An 18,716-nucleotide genomic window follows, 5' to 3' on the forward strand; every position below is an offset into this window, starting at 1 on the left:
ATGTCACTATATGCAAAAGCAAGTTCTGTTTTCCTTTGGCCTACCATTTTCATGGATCATGACTGGAGGATTTCTGTACGTCAATCTCAGGTGGTCCAGTAGCTTCCCTAGAGCCCAGGGAGCAGACGCGACGTGGCCGTGCACAAGTCACACTAATCAAATTTACACATCTTATGATTGTTTCAGAACCAAAGTAAAGAAATAATCGCAGTGAAGGAAGAAAATGATGCATGTTAGTGAGGCTGAATTGCATTAACTAACAGTGATGCTTCGTTTGGATCACAAAGTTGGATTGTAACGGCAGCAGCTTACTTGCGATGACGGCTGCATCGTTGTAGTAATTCCTGTGCTTCAAATCGAAGGCACTCTCGTCGGCGTGCGCGCGAACAATGAGGTAGAGGTTGATGCCCACGAAAAGTCGAAGAGTAATGATCCGGCCAATTTTATTGACTGCTCCACGGTTAAAGCCGGAAACTGTGCACCCATCCTGCTCCCCATCACTGCAGGGTAGTCACAAAAATATATAATAGAGCATCTGCATCCAGGCCCTCTCTATCTAGTCATCCATTTTTCGCATCGCGATTCTTGCAAGTACAATTTTTCTCTCCCACATAGAACATATCTTGAAGTTCGTACCTATGCAGCGTGGCAAAGCTTTTTAAGTACTCCCTCCGTCCCAAAATGCAAGATGTTTTTTGACACTAGTGTAGACATCTTACATTTTGAGACGGTGGGAGTAGAATTTAGGATAAATCTTTCAGATTTTTTTGCCAAACAAAAATATACAAAATATGTTTTTTTTTCAATGACCCCTGTTCACAATTATTTTGAAATCCTGAATATTTTTTGAAATCATGAACTTTTCTCAACAACACAAACTTTTTTTTACAAATATACGACATTTTTTGAAATTGTTAATTTTTATACTAATTAGTGAACTTTTTTGAAATCATGAACATTTTTCGAATTCGTGAACATTTTTACAAGTCATGAATGTACTTTGAAATCATGAACACTTTCCAGAATCACAATTGTTTTTTTATTTTCAAGGTTTTTTAAAATCCGTTTGGAATTTGCGAACATTTTATCAAACATGGGAATATTTTCGAATTTGTGAACATTTTACAAGTCATGAACATACTTTGAAATCATGAACACTTTCCAGAATCACAATTTTTTTTTGTCTCAAGATTTTTTTTAAATCCGTTTGGAATTTGCGAACATTTTATGAAACAGGGGAATATTTTTGAATTCATGAACATTTTTAAAACCCAAGATTATTTTTTCAAACTCACAGACATTTTTTGAATTCAATACCATTTTTTGAATTCATGAAGATGTTTGAATTTCCTTTTGTGTTTGAAATCCTGAAGGTTTTCATGAATTTGAAAAATGTTCGCAAAATGAAAATAAAAGTAAAATAGGAAATAGGGAAGAATAAAAGGAGAAGTAAAAATAAAAAAAGGAACATAAATAGTAAAGAAAAAGCGAAAATTTAAAAAGGAAAGGAAACACGAAAATGAGAAAAAGAAAAATAAAAAATCTTCATGAATTCATCTTCTAATGAAGCCAAAAAAAGTAAAAGAAAACGAAAACGAAAAAAGGGTCGCCCGTCCCTGAGATGAGGGCTGTCTACGGAAATATCCGCCCACAATGATGCTGGGCTAGACGGGCTGCTTCACGCTAGGCTCATGCGACATCGAGGCCCAGTACGCGCGGGCCCGGTTTGACAGTTTCTACTATTCACACATTTCCTTGATTTCTCTCTCTCTCAAAAAAAAACACATTTCCTTAGATCTGTCTCTAGTTCTCAAAATAAAATAAAATCTGTCTCTTCCCCCCACAGCCCACACCCCCAGTCCCCCACCCTCACAGCAAGCGACTCGAGCGCCGCCGTCCGCCGCGCCTCCGGCCTCCTCCCGCCCCACCGCCCACCACTGCCTCGCCACCCTCGCCGCTCCCCAGTGCTTCCCCGTCGCCCCCGCCGCGCGCCCCTCGCCTCTTCGCCCGTCCCTCCTCACCCCGCTCTACAATTTTTCGATCTGGCACTGCCCGAGTGGTGAAATGGACTAGAGCGTGCTCGGAATTTTGTAGGTACGGAACTACTCGCCCCGCGGATTAGACGGGAAACGCACAGATCATACCTGCATATGTGTCCGCGGTCCGTCGTATTTGCCGAATTCCGTTGGTGGGAGCATAGGTCCTCCCCCGTAGACTGTTCCAGGAACGATCCTGTACATGGCTAGGCCAAAATCGCCCTGTTTTTCCTTTTCATTTTATTACTGCATCCGTGATCTGGTAGTGTCGCCTGGAGTACATTAGATGTGTATATCCAGCGGCAGAACAGGTGATGGATGATGAATGTGGAGGGAGCCAACAGTTGAATTACTGCGGCTGAATTCAGCATCCAAAACTACTCTGCCATCGGCGTTTTTTTTCTTCTTTCTTTTTTCTGAAACCCTGAAAACAGCACGCAAGAAAATATGCTGCATGGTTAAAAGAGCCATGAAACGACAGGCTGTACGCTGTGGAGCATAGTGTATCGGCATCGTGTTTGCAGTGATCAGCTCAAGCGCTCAGTCATGTGGTTTGTGGCTCTACTAACCATGTTTTTTTTTTGGTTTCTCTGCATCATTCTGTTTTTTCTTAAACAATCATATCATGTTAAAGTATTTTGAATACTGAATTACTTGGTATTTATTCAAGTGTTTGCTACCGTTTGCTGCTCAACAGTCAGTTGGTGTGTTAAAAAAACAGTCAGGTGGTTGGAAATTAGGCCTTCTTTTAGTTTCACACTCGAGCATTATCGGCACAAGTTTAGAGATGTACATGCCATGTCTGGCCCCTAGGCTGGCTGCATTTCCTCACTGCTGAAATCTGTACATTTCTATACTGTTCTGACTTGATCGTTGGCCTATGTTGGAAGGATCGCTCATATGTCAACTTCATACCAAGTTAAATATTATGCGCAATTTGTCCTTTAATTTACAAGCTACTAACGGATGTGTACATTCCTGTTTCAGGTTGGCAGGAATCACCGGTTCAGGCATTTTTGGTGGACAATCATCATTTGATCCTGAGTGCTGACTCGCTTTTCTGTTCTCATCAATGTCTGGCTTGCTGAATGTACTTGCTTATCCTTGTAACTGTACTACCATGCATTTACTATGTTTACTGCCAATCTTAACAGTTCACTATGTTTTGTTATTATTTGTCTTGATAACTTGATGCTTTCTTCCTTGGCAGTCAAATCTTAACAGTTCTGCATCGAATCTTCCAGACTCAACTGCACGACCATTTGCGACATCCTTTTCTGGTCAATCTGGATCAGTTCAAGGTTTCCATCACTCTGGTGAGCATATGGTACACTAGCTAGGCTAGCCCATTGACATAGTGCAACATCCATTGTGTACACCTTTTTTATCTCTTATCATTTTCTGCATTTTTCAGGTCTGCGCAACACTCATGGAAATTTCAGTCTTCCAAATATGCCTGGATCACTTGCACAAAGGAATGCTGCGATGAGCGGCCTTCCGTCCTCCGGGGTTCAACAACATGGAGGGATCATTTCTGGGAGATTTGCTTCAAACAACCTTCCAGTTGCCATGTCTCAGGTTTGAATGCCCACCTTTATGGAGGTTTGCAATATTTTTATTTTTATACTTTGAACAGCACGAACATGCATGTTAATGGGTTTGCAATCTAAGGAACAATTTTGTTGGGTTAAATACAACATATTCTTGCCGTGGTTTCATGTGGAGGATGATGATTTTTACTGTTTTGGTATTATATTGTTTCTTTTGCAGATTCCTCATGCACATTCAGGTGTCAGTGGTAGAGGAATGAATGTTGGTGGAGGTCAAGCATTTAGTAGTGGCATGAATATGGGTGGTACCATTCAAGGTTTATACTCAAATTTGGGGATCAGTGGGAATCGAAATTCTGTGCCTGGCATGTCAGTATCTCCAGCTTTAGGAAACTTGGGTCCACGTATTACAAGCTCCGCAGGAAACATCGTGGGTGGAAGTAACATTGGAAGAAATATAAGCTCTGGTGGATTGTCGGTGCCGAGTATCTCATCGCGCGTCGATTTTAGTAACAATGCTGGAAGTGGAAGACTAAATGTGCAAGGATCCAACAGGATGATGAATGACCTTATTCCGCAAGGTAGTTTATTTAACCATCAGTTGGTTTTTTTACTTCATAAATTTACGCTAAGCTTTATGTTTTAGCTCGAAATAATATTTTTAAGCATGTTTAACCATTGCTATGTTAATACTCTGTTCAGAGTTTACTTACCATATCCTTTGCTTTGAGCTGTATCCTCACCCCTTGACTTTCTTACAAAAAAAGGTTGGGCATATGAAATAACTGGTCAGCATATGATATAGGTTTCATTGGCCCTTTATTTTTGTTGGAAAACATAGTAGGTAGCCTTGGTGTTCATGCTTCATAAATTATGAACCATGTGATGCTATAGTGTATTGCAGAATTCTTTTTTGAAAGTGTAACACTATCTAGAGCAATAGGCATTTTGTTACCTCTGTACATTAGGAGCCAACTTTTAGAATTTAAGACCTTAAATAGTGAAGTGCAACGTTGTTGGAATTCCTGTCATCGATATTCTTTCTTTTGCAGGCATATGTTGGTTGTTCGAATATGTCTGTTCTTGCTTTTTTAGTGATTGTTACTGTACCTATTTCTTAACGTTGTTATATTTTGTGATATTACCAATTTAATTTATGAAAGTAGCTGGGTTATGATAAAAGCTTGTTTATACTTTATACAATCGTGATAGTCTCATGAGGGTGAATGATAAAGAAGCATACAGTGTGTTATTTTCTTTTGTTGAACTGCATGTTCTCATTCAGTTTGTTGTTTATTTTTATTTATCTCGAACACCAGGATCATCACAACTGATCAATATGATTGGAAGTTCATACCCAACGTCTGGAGGTTCAATATCCCAGAACCAAATGCAACCAGGAAACAATTCTCTAGGTTCTATGGGGATGCTACATGACGCCAGTGACAGCACTCCATTCGACATCAATGATTTTCCCCAATTGACTGGTCGACCTAATTCAGCTGGTGGTCCACAGGGACAATATGGTAAAATTGCTGGAAAATCATAAATATTTCTCCCTATTTTTGGAGGATTCTTGGCCAATCTCTCTAAATTGCAGGGTCACTACGGAAGCAAGGAGTTGGTGTTAACTCCATTGTTCAACAAAACCACGAGTTCAGTATTCAGAACGAAGATTTCCCGGCTTTGCCAGGATTTAAAGGTTGTTACAGTTGAATTAATTCTAGAACCTGTCTGTTGATTCAGTGAGATTGTTCTCATTATACTTTCGGTGCAGTGGTGCATGATTATTTAATTGTGTTACTTTGTGATCTTGAAGTTCTAATATTGGCTGCATGCCAGTTATTATACAGCTCCGCTACTCTGTACTGATTGAACCTCAGTATTTGAACAGCTTAGTTACCAACAAAATTACCCTGTCATAAAATCTTCTATCTGTTAATGCCTATTGTTTTTTTAGTCGTGTAGTAGGAATACGGTGATCTTCTCCTCAAGTCAATGAATGCTTACTACCGTTCTATACATTGACGGGTATTTTTGTGTTCTCTACTTCTCTTGCCACCTTTCACTGACCTAACTAAAAGGTATTGCGCTCGTTCAAGCGAAATTTATAGCACACCATTTTTGTGAATACAATCATAAAGGTGGGAAGGCGAAGATGCAGCAAGTTCATGAGAGGGCCAGTGGGGCAAGACCATGCAGCTGATGTGGCCTCGCGGGAATTTAGAAAATTATCTCATAAATACTAATTTGGTACTCCCTTCGTATCAAAGTATAAGATGTTTTAGCCTACAAAACGTCTTATATTTTGGTGCAGAGGTAGTATTGCTTTATAAGATATACATATGCCAAATCAAGGATGCATATGTGCACCATCTATTGGCAATAATAATATACTTATTATTATTATGTGATGCTCGAACTGAAATTACCATGAATCATCATTAGAATATATGGTGGCAACCTAGAAAAAATGTGCCAAACGACATTTAGATAAAAGGGTCTCACTGCAACATGCTTACGTGCGCTGCAATTCGGATGCCTATAAGTAACAAGTAGCCCTAATTTTTGGCGAGAAATGGAAGTGTGTAGGGCAATGTAATACACAAGATGGGTATAGAGCTCGTGAATTAGTTACTTTAGGGGAAGATAATCAATTTGTCTTTCCTGCGAGAACTCGTATAGAGAATTTATTGTAAGCTTCTCATATCATGACTTACGGTCATAGATGGAAGGGCATCCTAACCCATCGTGTTTTCCATAGGTCCTACTCTTCATATAAAACCTGAGCTAAATATTAGGTATGATTTGAGGCATAGCAGCATTGGGAGGTGGTTAAGCCAACTTAATCCCGGTGCTTACCATGGTTATAATTCATTTAAGCTTACCATGGCAGTAAGTTAACTATGAGACTCATGACCCACCGTGTGGACCAATATGGATCAAAAGAACGTCCTGAAAATTAGCTGCAGCATTTAATAGAGATTGCTGCCAAAGTTGCCAATTTGGCCATCCGCGCACATACATTTACTCCTCAACTTTGGTAAGCATCTCAGACTGTTTGTTTTCTTGTGCCCGCTTCGGGGCATCAAGACAGCTGTACGGATGAATACAAATAGTTGCACTTGCCCAAATGTAACTATAATGTTTTTTAATATCTTAGTACTATTGTTACAGTTTAGGCTGACAAACCATCTTCCCATAAAATGTAATTTATCATTTGTTTGGTCAACTTTTGTGCTATTCTCCTTTAATGGTGCCACATGTTTTGCATGGTTTAAATCTTCTGATTTTTGGACCTATTCTTTCCATGTGCAACATGCTTATGCTTTAATGCTCCATAAACATGCACGAAACAAAATAAGACCTTGGTAGTGTTTCTTCATTCTTTAGGCTTTTTAATTCTTTCCTGAAGTAGATCTTTTGGTTGATCATTGCACTACCTTCCTTTTTCCCCATTCCGCCAAGTTATACGGAATATTGACATTTTGAATTATCAGGTAGCAGTTCAGATTATGGTATGGAGTTACATCACAAGGAACAACTTCACGAGAATGTAACTGTAATGCAAGCACAACAATATCCTGTGGGTTCATGTCTCTGAATTTTGAATTTTTGTTTCTCCGAGCATTTATTTTGACACGTTATGAACACTTACACAGATGGCAAGGTCCGTCGGGTTTAATTTAGGAAGTAGCTACCAACCAAATCGTCAGCAACATCAGCAGGGTGCTAATTCAGTAAGTTATATCAGAAATCCCTTGAAATAATCATCACACATTTAACATCTGTTGCATTGTCATGGTTCTGATATGTTTCTGTTTTGGCACGTCATATTCAGATTTACTGCTCATACTTACCCATTAACACATAGAATAATCTTCATTATGTTTGTCAGATTCAGAGTGCCGGACCCCAAAATATTGGACTAAGACCACTAAACTCTCTGAGTCAAACTTCTAGTTTGGGATCATACGAGCAACTGCTCCAGCAATACCAGCAGCCGCAGGCTCAGAGTCCTTTCGGGTTGCAGCAGATGTCTTCAGCCACACAGTCATATGGGGATCATGGTCTAAAGCCCATTCTGGGAGGCCGAACACCACCTGATCCATACGGTTTGTTAGGATTGCTGGGGGTTATAAGGATGAATGATCCTGATTTGTCATCTCTTGCTATGGGAATAGATTTGACAACGTTGGGTTTGAATTTGAACTCACCAGACAATCTGTACAAGACATTTGGCTCTCCATTTTCAAATGAGCCAGCAAAAGGAGATCCTGAATATCCTACTCCAGCTTGTTATGTGGCCGAGCAACCCCCAGCATTACAGGTAGCTGCCAATATCTGTAGGCTATTTCTGTGTAATGAGATGTTTTAAACCCATATTCAAGAAAGGCCGAGAATCTTTCTTTGATGCAGCCGGTTCATTTTATGATAAATATATTGTAACAAGTTCTGTCTTGGTGCAGCCTATGCATTTTCAGAAATTTCAGACACTCATACTGTTTTACATATTCTACAGGTACTTTCACTACTTGAATGTATTAGGTTCGGCCATTAGTTTTGGTAAATTTTAAGGTTATGATCTTTTGTCTTTGGTTTTCAGCATGCCGAAGGATGAAGCTCAAATATGTGCTGCCAATGAACTGTGAGTGCATGGTTTCACTGGTTATCTCATTTACATATCTTATTAGATGTAATAATTGAATCGTCATGCATGCGGCTTGTTCATGTTCTGAATCTTTTACCAAGAAATGTGATCTTATTGCTGTATCATTTGATAAGGGAACATACTGCTATGTCTTGATCAAACGCATAACACTAGAGAAATATTAACCTGTAACCTGTCATATAGTGGACCAGGCCCATTGACTTCATGGATCTATCACAAAAAATTAAGTAACCTTGTGGATTTATTCATCTTCCTGGATGAATACTAAGTCGGCAACATTTGAATGTATTCATGACCCGCTTAGCATCTAAAGCTGTGTGGATGTTTCCATTTCCATTTTCTTTGTTTTCTCTATCAAATATCAATATTTTCTATTATTTATTTTTGATGATTTTTTTGCCAAGTTGCACAAGTTATGTTTAGCATTGCTGAGCATTGTTCAAACTGACTTGTAAGCTATCCATTTTTGGCAATAATATCTTGTCTTAACCCTTGCTCGTGCCTAGTGCATACATCACAACTGAGCAGAGCTTCAGCCAGTTTATTTTTTGGTATATACTAATTCTTAGATATGTAATGCATGTGTATTGTTTTCGTCAGGTATAATCGTGGATGGTTTTACCATAAAGAAGTGCGGCAATGGCTCACAAGAATTCCTAACATGGAGCCTCTCATCAAAACTCCTACATATGAACAGGGGTCTTATGCCTTCTTTCATCAACCCAATTGGGAAACAGTGCGTAAGGTACTTACATTGGGTGAATATCCAGCATCTCTTGCACACTTATTGCATATGATAGTGGAGCATGTGTGTTGCTGCAGGATAACTTTGTTCTCCATTATGAGCTAGTAGAGAAAAGGCCAAGTCTCCCTTCCACGTCCCAAATTGGTAGGTGAAATTTTGCTTGGATGGTCTTCCTGACTAAATATTTTTGGTTTTTGTTTCTGTGTATCGAGCAATCATCTCACTGTTGTATGCAATGCAATATAATTTTGTTTTTCAGTTACCTCCTGACTCTAGCTTTCTTGTACATGAATGGAGAGCCTTATTTATAAACATAGTGAAGCGACATTGCCCTAATTTGTCAAGGTAGGTACTGTCTTCTGCAGGTGAAACACTTATATTGTCGTTGGTTGAACAATGCTTTAGTTTATTTATTTACTTATTGGCAACTATTCGGAAGGAATAAATGTTCTGTGTGGCCAATTTAGGAAAGAAAATGTTTTTATTTAATTTAATAAAAGAAGCAAACACCTGTGGAGGGGGGTCCTTGAACGCATGTGGGTGAGCATGTGACACACACACATGCTGCTAACCCACCGAGTAACTGCTGTGCTCGGTTCTCATTAGGAAAAACAATATGTTACATTGTAGTTTCCATTAAACTTGCTACTATGTGCGAAGATATGTGGCCATTTTAGGAAATATTTTTTTCTTGAACACAAAAAACTTGACCCATGGACATTATCACCAGGGCATTTATTTATTTTTAAAAGAAGTGAGCACCTGCCTAGGTGGGGTCTCGAATGCAGGTGGACGAGTGCTTGACTCGTGCTTCCAGCCAACCAAGCACTTCTGGTTCTTGGTTAGAAAGATAGTATGTTAACGTTGTAGTTTCTATTAAACTCATTCCTGAAAAGTGGGAAACCTCGAGGATCCCTGTTGCATTTATGTATTTGACAATCCCTGATACCCGTGGCTCATTTCATCAGCATGCTGTTTCTTTCAAACATGCCATGTTAACTTGGCAAAACCATTTATTTCCACTTATGTTTTGAGTGATGTTCTGCTAATAAGGATTGAATGAGTTGACTTCTTGTATTGAGACAAAATTGTAGCCGTTTCGACCTTGGGATGCAATTCGACTGATTGACTGGGTTGACGCAGGCTATATAGTGAATCAGAGAGTACCATGTCATGTCGATATGTGGAGAGGAGGCGGCTGCTGAAGGAGGAGAAAATGTCTTTGTAATTATATAGTCAGGAAAAGGATGGCACCGTCGTTAAACTTTTTGCCTAGCTTCTTGGTACATTATACGGGGAGTCTGTCTGCAATGCTCCTTGACAAACAGTTTAGGAGCAGTCAGTCAGGCTGCCTGTGTGCAACTCTGCATGCATATTTTCTCTCTTGCCTTTGGATAGATGGATCATGGAGGGTTGCTTCCTTAAATTAATTCAACGGAACAAAACAAACAAATTGGTTTATCTTCTCCGACAGTGGTAGAACTTGTTACTCGTTGGCTGTAGCAATTCTGCTTACATTTTATCGGCGCTGCCATCTTGCTCAGCCGTAATTCTGCTCAAAGGATTTTTCGAAGAAGCTATTTTCCAGCCAGGGGCATGTTGCTACGTTTAGTCAGCAGGGTTGATGGGGGTTGATATAGTGCATTTGCCGTACCGCAGGCGCTTGTGATCTCCTATTTCACAGAAAAGTCGCGGGATGGGGATGGCGGAGGTGGTGGTTGGCCGAGGGTGATGCCGGTTGCGGGGCTGGGAAGAAGGGCAGGTGGCTGGAGGTTGAAGATAAACGCGACGCATGGGATTGAGATCCGAGGGTGGCTGGAAGCCTGGAACTTTACATAGGGAACACTCCGTGATGTGTCTGTCTCTTCCGACGCATATACTCTGTCCGTTGGAATGGCAATAGGAACAGCAGCAACAGCGGCGCTCCGCGGCAACCTCCCCGCAATCCACCCAGATCTCGCCGGCGCGCACCTCCCGTTGCTCATCCACCGCAAGGGAACCACGTCATCTGCAACGCAGCTCACCTCCCACCCACGCCCGCCCTCTCCCATCGCCCCATGGCCGTGCATGCCTGCCTCCTCAAGACAGCCTACATCCACCCTGCCCTGGGGGCTGCACCGTGCCCAACTCCCTGCATCGGGGGACACCTGCGTGGCGGTCGGGCTGTTCGACGAAATGCCTCTCTGAGACGTTGCGTTCTGGGCCTCCATGATGCGGGCGCACATCGTCCCAGGCTCTGTGCATGTTTAGGGACATGCCTGCTGGCGAGACCGGCGTGCCGGAGCAGAGCGGTGTGGTCCTCCGCGGTGCGTCGAGCTCAAGGAACTTGCTCGTGGTAAAACTAATCATAGATTCAGTCTTCTTTTCTCTGCGGGTTGTGCATCGCTTCCGGTTGTATTTCCGCTCTCTTCTCATCAGACGTTCGGGCAAACCATTTTTGCGTATTCTTCGGTTCTTTAAACGGTGAACGTTCCCCTGATCCTAACGGGGATGCAAGTGGATGATGATTCTTCATCTGTGTCATGTTAAAAACAACAACAACAACGGGGAGCTTCTTAAATCAGTACAAGCACACAATGATGGTACACCTCTTGATAAATTTAATACACGGGAATCTAAACTGAATTCTTAAATGTTGCAAGAAATACGCATAGTTCTCATCTTATGTTGACATGTTGAATTCTTAAATGTTGCAAACAAGTACATTTGAACTCTTAAGTCTTTCTTGGATTCAGTCAAGCATATTTGTCGTCTTTCATGATTTGTTCCATGGTTGTAGGAAGAGCTACACCAACTGGTAGATGTTTTTTGTGAATAAAACATACATCTAAAAATGTGACAAAAAACCTTAGTTGCAGCAAATGCCGATCACTGCTGATATTCTCAACCTGTTGAAATAAACTACTCCCTCCGTTCCACAATGTAGTGCCTATAGATTTTTACAAAAGTCAAACATTACAAACTTTGATCATGTTTATAGAGAAAAGTAGGTACATCTAGAAGACGAAATGCACATCATTGGATACATCGTGAGTTATATTTTCAGAATATACTTGTTTCGTATTGTAGTTGTAGACAGTTTTCTCTATACGTTTGGTCAAAGTTGGCAAAGTTTGACTTTCACAAAAATCTATAGGCACTACATTGTGGAATGGAGGGAGTATTTTATATCATGGAGGAGGCAACTTTTTGTGTGCTGATCGCCATACTAGTAGTTATTATGGCGATCAGACATATACGACGCATCTGCTAGAGTTATTATGGGCTTATGGGATAGTAGTGTCGGTAATATTTCCTCATACCATTGCTTGCTAATTGCTCAATTATTTATTCCGACAAGTTGTGACCGCATATTGATTACTCCAGTGGGAGATCGGAATTCTTCCCGGAAGTAGTTTGCCCAGGGAATAGGACTAATAACTTTGACCACCATTACATCAACGTGATGGTACTGAATTTGCAAATTACAGAGAGCTTCAGAGTTTATACACTTTCAGCCAAAAAGAAATCACCATACACACTGCAGTTTCTAGCTCTTGAAGAAACAAGACAGATTTCAAGGTAACCACTCTGAAGCAAACAGACGAAAACCAAGGCCACTTGAAAGTCGAGATCTCCATACATAGAGCAGCCTCTAAGATTTCAATTTGAAATCAGGTAAAAAAAAAGAGGATTACAATTTACACAAGCGTCTTCATAACTGAATCCTTATTAACTGAACTCTACTTCTAGTTCTACAACATATTTATATACTACAAGTAGTCCATAGGCGGTCTTATTGTGCACCTATTTACATAACAGGTCACCAGACGTTCATTGTGATAACTTGATAGGTGCGATAATCGCAGTAAGCTTTACACTGAAACGACATGTGAAGATCATGTTGTGGGTGTGTGGCAAATAGCTCTTCACGTGTTTATTCCTGCTCATCACATATTCACCACCATGGCAGCCTCAGGGGTACTGGAGCATCTCCTGCCACAACATTTCTCGGATCATGTCCACGCCGAGTTTTTCATCTATATCGAGATCGATGGGCGCCTGAGCAGGAGGGTTTGCGTCGGGATCATACAGCGTAGACATATAGGGGTGCTCCAGAGCCTCAGTGACACTGATCCTATTGGAAGGATCGAAGACCAGCATCTTCTGCAACAGATCAATGGCGGGAGGGTCCGCTTGTGGGTACATGCTAGTGAGGGGAATCCCGTCGGCGTACGAAAGGGATTTGATGTACTTGCGAGCTTTCATGTTGTCAATGAACTCAAGGTCATCATCGCTCATGGTGCCAAGAACATTGACTATAAGCTTAAGCTGATTTAGGCAATCGGTTCCTGGGAAGATCGACTTGCGGCCAAGTAGCTCAGCAAAGATGCAGCCAACTGACCAGTCATCTATGGAGGTGCCATAGTTGTCGCAGCCGAGCAGCAGCTCGGGAGCTCTATACCAGCGGGTGACAACATATCCAGTCATAGACTGAACTTTAGCGTTAATTGTGCGAGCAAGACCAAAGTCACAGATCTTCAGGTCACAGTTTGCATTAACCAAGAGGTTTTCTGGTTTCAGGTCTCTATGCAGTATCCCTGCTGAATGAAGATACTTCAGCCCTCGGAGCAGCTACAGTCAATAAAAGGCGGCAGCTTAGACTATTGATTGATTCACAAATATTAGAGAAATCATAAAATGGTCGGCAGAAAAACTACAAATATCACAGTAATTACAAAGTAAAGTAATCCGTAAGACAAGTCGAGCAGGTAAGTATCGGTTAAAATGCTCGAGTCCAGGTGTATATATATACATGTAACTTTTCTTATTATTTACACACAGGCTTACGCCATATATGTTCATGCAAATACCCATGTGCAAAATAAGTTTTGTATCAAGTTGTTTTGTTTTAAGACCTATCATTCCTAAGGACACAACTACTATCCGGGTGCAGCTATAGAATCTACTATATATAGTGCCATTACAGTTACAGATACTGAAATTGACCGGTGCTTCTTCCAGAAATTAGCTGATCATTCTCTGGCAACTTAACAAGTTGGAACTTGGCAACTTAACATGTACCATGGACTAACTGCAAACTGGTATACAACTATAAATACATTATATTATCATACAAGAACCTTTCCTGGAACAACCAAACATCATGACTCGATTAAACAAGATCTCACCAATCGCAGCACCTAGGCGTCTAGAATAGAATATATGTCCAGTTAAATAGGCAGGCATAGCTTAGATGAAGGCTGTAACATTACCAGATCTTTTGATTCATGTCGGGAGGAAGAATAGCCATGGGCATTACATCCAAATAACTCATGGGATTGACTATGTCTAGCTAAGCAAGCCCAAAGGCATTACTTCCGGATAATAACATGAGGTGTGAATGAACTAAGTTATGACATAATGGAGAACATATGAAATATTACTGGACAAGTGTCAAGCAAAAAAAAAAAGAAGAATGAGAAAGAATGAAAAAGAAGAGGTGACTATCGCATACCTGAAATAGGAAATATTGGCAGTGGTCATTGGAAAGCGTTATACACGAGCTGATGATCTTCTGCAGATCCGTGTCCATTAGTTCGGACACCAAGTAGACATCCTTGAAGTTCCTCCTCTGTATTGGCATCATTACATCCTTCAAAGCAATGACATTCTCGTGACTCAAGTGCCGAAGGAGCTTCAGCTCGCGCAGCGTCCTGAGTGCATCCTCACGGTTGTCAAAGACATTGTTAATCTTTTTTATCGCAACCTTCTCGTTCGTATCCTTGTTCATGGACGAGCAAACTACCCCGTAAGATCCTCTTCCGATGGGCTTGATCGGCACGTACTTGGTGTCGATCTCAAACATCGTCCCGCACATTATGTAGTAATGCTTCCCACTGTTTCCCTTGCCCTTCGGAGGATCTATCATCTTCGCCATTTTATGTTTTTGTTTCTACCAAGACAAGGAAACATAGAGTTACAATTCCATAACTGAGAGTGATGGAATGTAGAGTCTTTCGTGCTATCAATTGATTTTGATAGGAAATTGTAGAATCACCCCTCGCCCTCACCCTGCCGCCCCCTCCCGCCGCCACCCTAGAGCGATGCCAGGGGGATCAGGTCCCGGCGCCGCTGGCGCCACAACCCACAACGAAAGACCCTATCGCCGCTGCTGTCGGCGTTGGCCGCGGTGGCGGCGGCGCCCGGTGCCAAGGCGCTAAGGCAGGAGGAGGCGGCCGCAACCCCTCGAGGCGGCTGGGGCACCTCGGACTGGGGGCTTCGCGCCGTGGCTATGGTGGATCCCTAGCCGTGCGGCGGCAACTGACGCCCCCATGGCTGGTGGTGTTGGTGATGGTGGGCATGGCGGTGATCGCGGATCTGGATCCCACCCAGATCCATCATCGATTCTTCACGTGGATAGTCGGCGACACGATGAGATCTCCCGTGAAGGCATGGAGGATCTCCGCCGCAGTACCATTGGCGGCATACGTATTTATGGCAAAGCTCCGCGTGGTTCTATCCAGCCGCGAGATTGGGACGGGGCGGTTTCTGGTGAAACCCGCGCCTGACTGCGGTCTTGACGGATGGTGGCGGTGTCTCTGACATCGTTTACTTCTCAAGGCATTGTCGTTGCAGGTCACGTCAACTCGATCGGGATGTTCCGGGGAAACCGTATATCTAGGTCTACCGGATCGAACGATGACGACGCCTTCGGTGTCCTTCTCCCTCCTGGGGGCGTCGTTTTGGAGCAAGTGCTGGCTGGAGGGGACAAGAGCAAGAGCGGTGCTAAATGCAGGATGCATGGTGGCGTTCTCTGACGCTGTGGTGGCATCGACGACAGCCAGGCAAGGTCGGTGCGCCAGTACCTGCTCTGGAGATGGATCGTTGGAAGACGGCGGCGACGGCCTTTGAGAGTGCGCCTGATCAGTGTGTGACCCTAGTCCCGACATTGTGGCTTGGTTGGGGCATCCGGCTTTAGATGTTAGGCTTTGATGCGATGTCTGTTTGGTATTCGGCTCAGACATTCGGCACCCCTTCATCAAGTGGATAGGAGTAGCGACAAGTGTTGCCAAGATGGTGGCTTCAGGCTGACTGATGTATTACTTTGTTAGGTTTTTGTGAATAATTGATAAAATGGATGTATGCATTGTCAAGATGCAGAGGCCGGGGTATATCCTCCTTTTTTGAGATTTTTTGTTGAGAATGATGGAAGCATAACCCAAAAAATGTTCACAACTTTTTTTAAGCCCTCAACGGTGTTGCCAGGTCTAGTGTGAGCTTGACCTTTTCCATGGTAATATAGTCTCTGTTTCCATCCCAGGTTTTTATCCTCGCCCTAACTTAAGTGTGTGATACTGAATTTGTCCAATGCTCTTTTCCGAATTAGCAGAGCTACGCTTCACGAAAATAGAAGGAAAAAACGGAGGAGGTGGAGAGAATCTCCCGCTCGGTGTGCTCGGTCGGTGACTCACCTGACGAAGCAGCAGGTCTGAATAGGCCGTACGCGGTACCGCTGCACTTGGCTTGAGCCGGAGGAGTGGGAATTGGGAGGAAGACGGCGGTAGCGAGCGAAGGAACACGCGGCGGCCTGAGGAGGACCTCCCCGAGCCGCTCCTATATATGCGCTGCCGCCGCTCAGCCCACGTGGCTCCTCGGCGCCGAGATGGGAGGCGCCGCCGCTGCTTCCGGGTAAGCCGCCCACCGGCTTTCCGGCAACGCCTCGCGCGTGTGCCACTGTCACCACGGCTCGTGGTCGATCGGGCATGCATGTGTGCGTGCGTGGCCGGCGCTGAACGGGGCCACGAGGCGCGCTGCTCCTGGCGGGAGATTTTTTTTCTTTTTGAAAGATCATCCTGCTGGCGGGAGATGAAAACGTGGTCGGGTTGCTTTCCCATCATGCACAAGCGCGTGCCGTACGGAGGAGTGACGAGGGGGGGCCATGGTTTCCCCGTGTCACGCGAGTCGGGCGGATGACGGTGTGCTACGCGTTTGTCGGGTGATAACTTTCAGTTATCCGCCGTCCTCCCAGGCGTCACAATCCGGCGGCGCAGCATTCCCTCGCATCCAAAGCATCACAACACCGCAGATGTTCCAGAAACATCGAGGACGTTCCGATCCTCCCCCTCCCCTCCCCCGCTTTCAAAAAACAACGTCGCCGCAATACTGGCCGTGTTTTGGAAACACGGGGGACATTGAAAACTCAGCAAGCTTGCAACACCCGCTCCCGACACACCGGCGATGTTTCAGAAATGTTGGTGATGTTGCAATCCGGCGACCTGCAACAATGGGACGTTACAACCCGGGCCGAGCACATACCGACAAAGCCCTGGCGAACTCCACTGCAACACTGGCACACACCTCCCGTTGCAACGCCGATGGTTTTCACCTGCATCGGTGTTCGTCACTTGCAACGCCGACGCTCTTTGCAGGGCTTGTCTGAGCGGTGGCCGACCTTTGACTTTGCACCAGTGGGGAGTGGTGGCAGCGGAGCCTTTGCAGCGCGATACTCGTAGCAGAGCTCTGGCACTGGAGACGGGTGAAGCAGGCATCAACGGTGATGGGGGCGGCGCCAAAACATTCGGCGGCGAGCTATAGGTGAGAAAGCCGGAGAAAAACATGGGAAAGAACAAGTTTTAGAGATACACCATGTGAACAAGCTTCGTTTGAAAGAGATAAGGCCGCCACATGGTGGGTAGGCCTGCATGGGATATGCGTCACATAGAAGAGACAACTAATGAAGCCCCATGATCAGCCGACTGTTTGGGGCTCATCCTATGATTACAACATGACCCGTGTTGCGATTGCAACATGGACCATGTTGCAAACCCAGGCTGAGCTCCCACATGGACACGTGCGTGAGACGACGGATGACGTGGCAAAAATTAGTCAGTTGAGCACTAGGATTTTTCATTATATATTTATGATCATTGGAAATCAGTCAGTTGAGCCCTTATCTGTTTTGCTTTGGCGATGGATGAGGTCACAAGGGATATGCAAGAAGATATCTCATGGCGTATGATGTTCGCGGATGATGTGGTGCTAATCGATGATAGTCGAACGAAGTTAGTAGAAAGTTAGAGCTATGGAGACAAACCTTGAAATCTAAAGGTTTTAGTCTTAGTAGAACTAAAACAAGTACAAGAGGTGAGGCTACAGTACTACTAGGCGTGAAGAGGAGGATGTTAGCTTTGATGGGCAGGTGGTGCCTCAGCAGGATATCAATGAAGATATGAACCATCGAATCAAAGTCAGATGGATGAAGTGGCGCAAAGCTTCTGACGTTCTCGGTGATAAGAGAGTGACACAAAAGCTAAAAGGCACGTTCTATAGGACATCGATCGACCCGCAATATTGTATGGCATTGAGTGTTGGCCGACTAAAAGCCGACATGTTCAACAGTTAGGTGTAGAGGAGAGAGATGGATGTGAGGTCACACAGGGAAGGACCAGGCCAGGAATGATGATATACATGATACAGTTGGGGTAGCATCGATTGAAGAGAAGCTTGTTCAACATCGTCTGAGATGAATTGGGCATATTCGGCACAGACCTCCAGAAACTTCAGAGCGTAGCGGACGGCTAAAGTGTGCTGATAATGTCAAGAGATATCGAGGTAGACCAAACTTGACATGTGAGGAGTTCGTAAATAGAGATCTGAAGGACCTGAGTATCACCAAAGAACTAGTCATGTACTAGGGTGCGTGGAAGCTAGCTATCCATGTACTAGAACCA

The 18,716-nt window shown here is 43.5% G+C and overlaps 1 protein-coding gene, 1 non-coding gene and 1 pseudogene across 5 annotated transcripts; 1 reads left to right on the forward strand and 2 right to left on the reverse strand.

Annotated features, from left to right (window-relative positions):
- Positions 1 to 1,884: 1,884 nt before the first annotated feature.
- Positions 1,885 to 13,654, forward strand: LOC119311090 (probable NOT transcription complex subunit VIP2). Of its 4 annotated transcripts, none has more exons than XM_037586720.1 (16): positions 1,886 to 2,094; positions 3,024 to 3,126; positions 3,247 to 3,352; positions 3,451 to 3,614; positions 3,807 to 4,167; positions 4,906 to 5,112; positions 5,187 to 5,288; positions 7,087 to 7,172; positions 7,249 to 7,326; positions 7,485 to 7,916; positions 8,056 to 8,108; positions 8,193 to 8,234; positions 8,859 to 9,003; positions 9,081 to 9,147; positions 9,301 to 9,348; positions 10,147 to 10,476. In XM_037586720.1, exons 2-15 carry the CDS (start codon positions 3,109 to 3,111, stop codon positions 9,312 to 9,314), a joined length of 1,875 nt encoding a protein of 624 aa, XP_037442617.1. In that variant the 5' UTR covers positions 1,886 to 2,094; positions 3,024 to 3,108; the 3' UTR covers positions 9,315 to 9,348; positions 10,147 to 10,476. The 4 variants fall into 4 exon arrangements, with proteins under 4 accessions (XP_037442616.1, XP_037442617.1, XP_037442619.1 ...); XM_037586722.1 differs by lacking the exon at positions 10,147 to 10,476 and adding an exon at positions 13,567 to 13,654 and having other exon boundaries at positions 1,887 to 2,094; positions 9,263 to 9,348; XM_037586721.1 differs by having other exon boundaries at positions 1,888 to 2,094; positions 9,263 to 9,348.
- LOC119313459 lies at positions 3,275 to 3,352 on the reverse strand. Its single transcript, XR_005151742.1, has one exon. It is a non-coding gene; the product is annotated as a small nucleolar RNA snoR35 (small nucleolar RNA).
- LOC119311091 lies at positions 12,801 to 14,923 on the reverse strand (annotated as a pseudogene).
- Between the last annotated feature and the right edge of the window lie 3,793 nt (positions 14,924 to 18,716).

This window comes from Triticum dicoccoides, chromosome 5B (assembly GCF_002162155.2).
Source record: "Triticum dicoccoides isolate Atlit2015 ecotype Zavitan chromosome 5B, WEW_v2.0, whole genome shotgun sequence".
In the NCBI taxonomy this organism is placed as follows: domain Eukaryota; kingdom Viridiplantae; phylum Streptophyta; class Magnoliopsida; order Poales; family Poaceae; genus Triticum; species Triticum dicoccoides.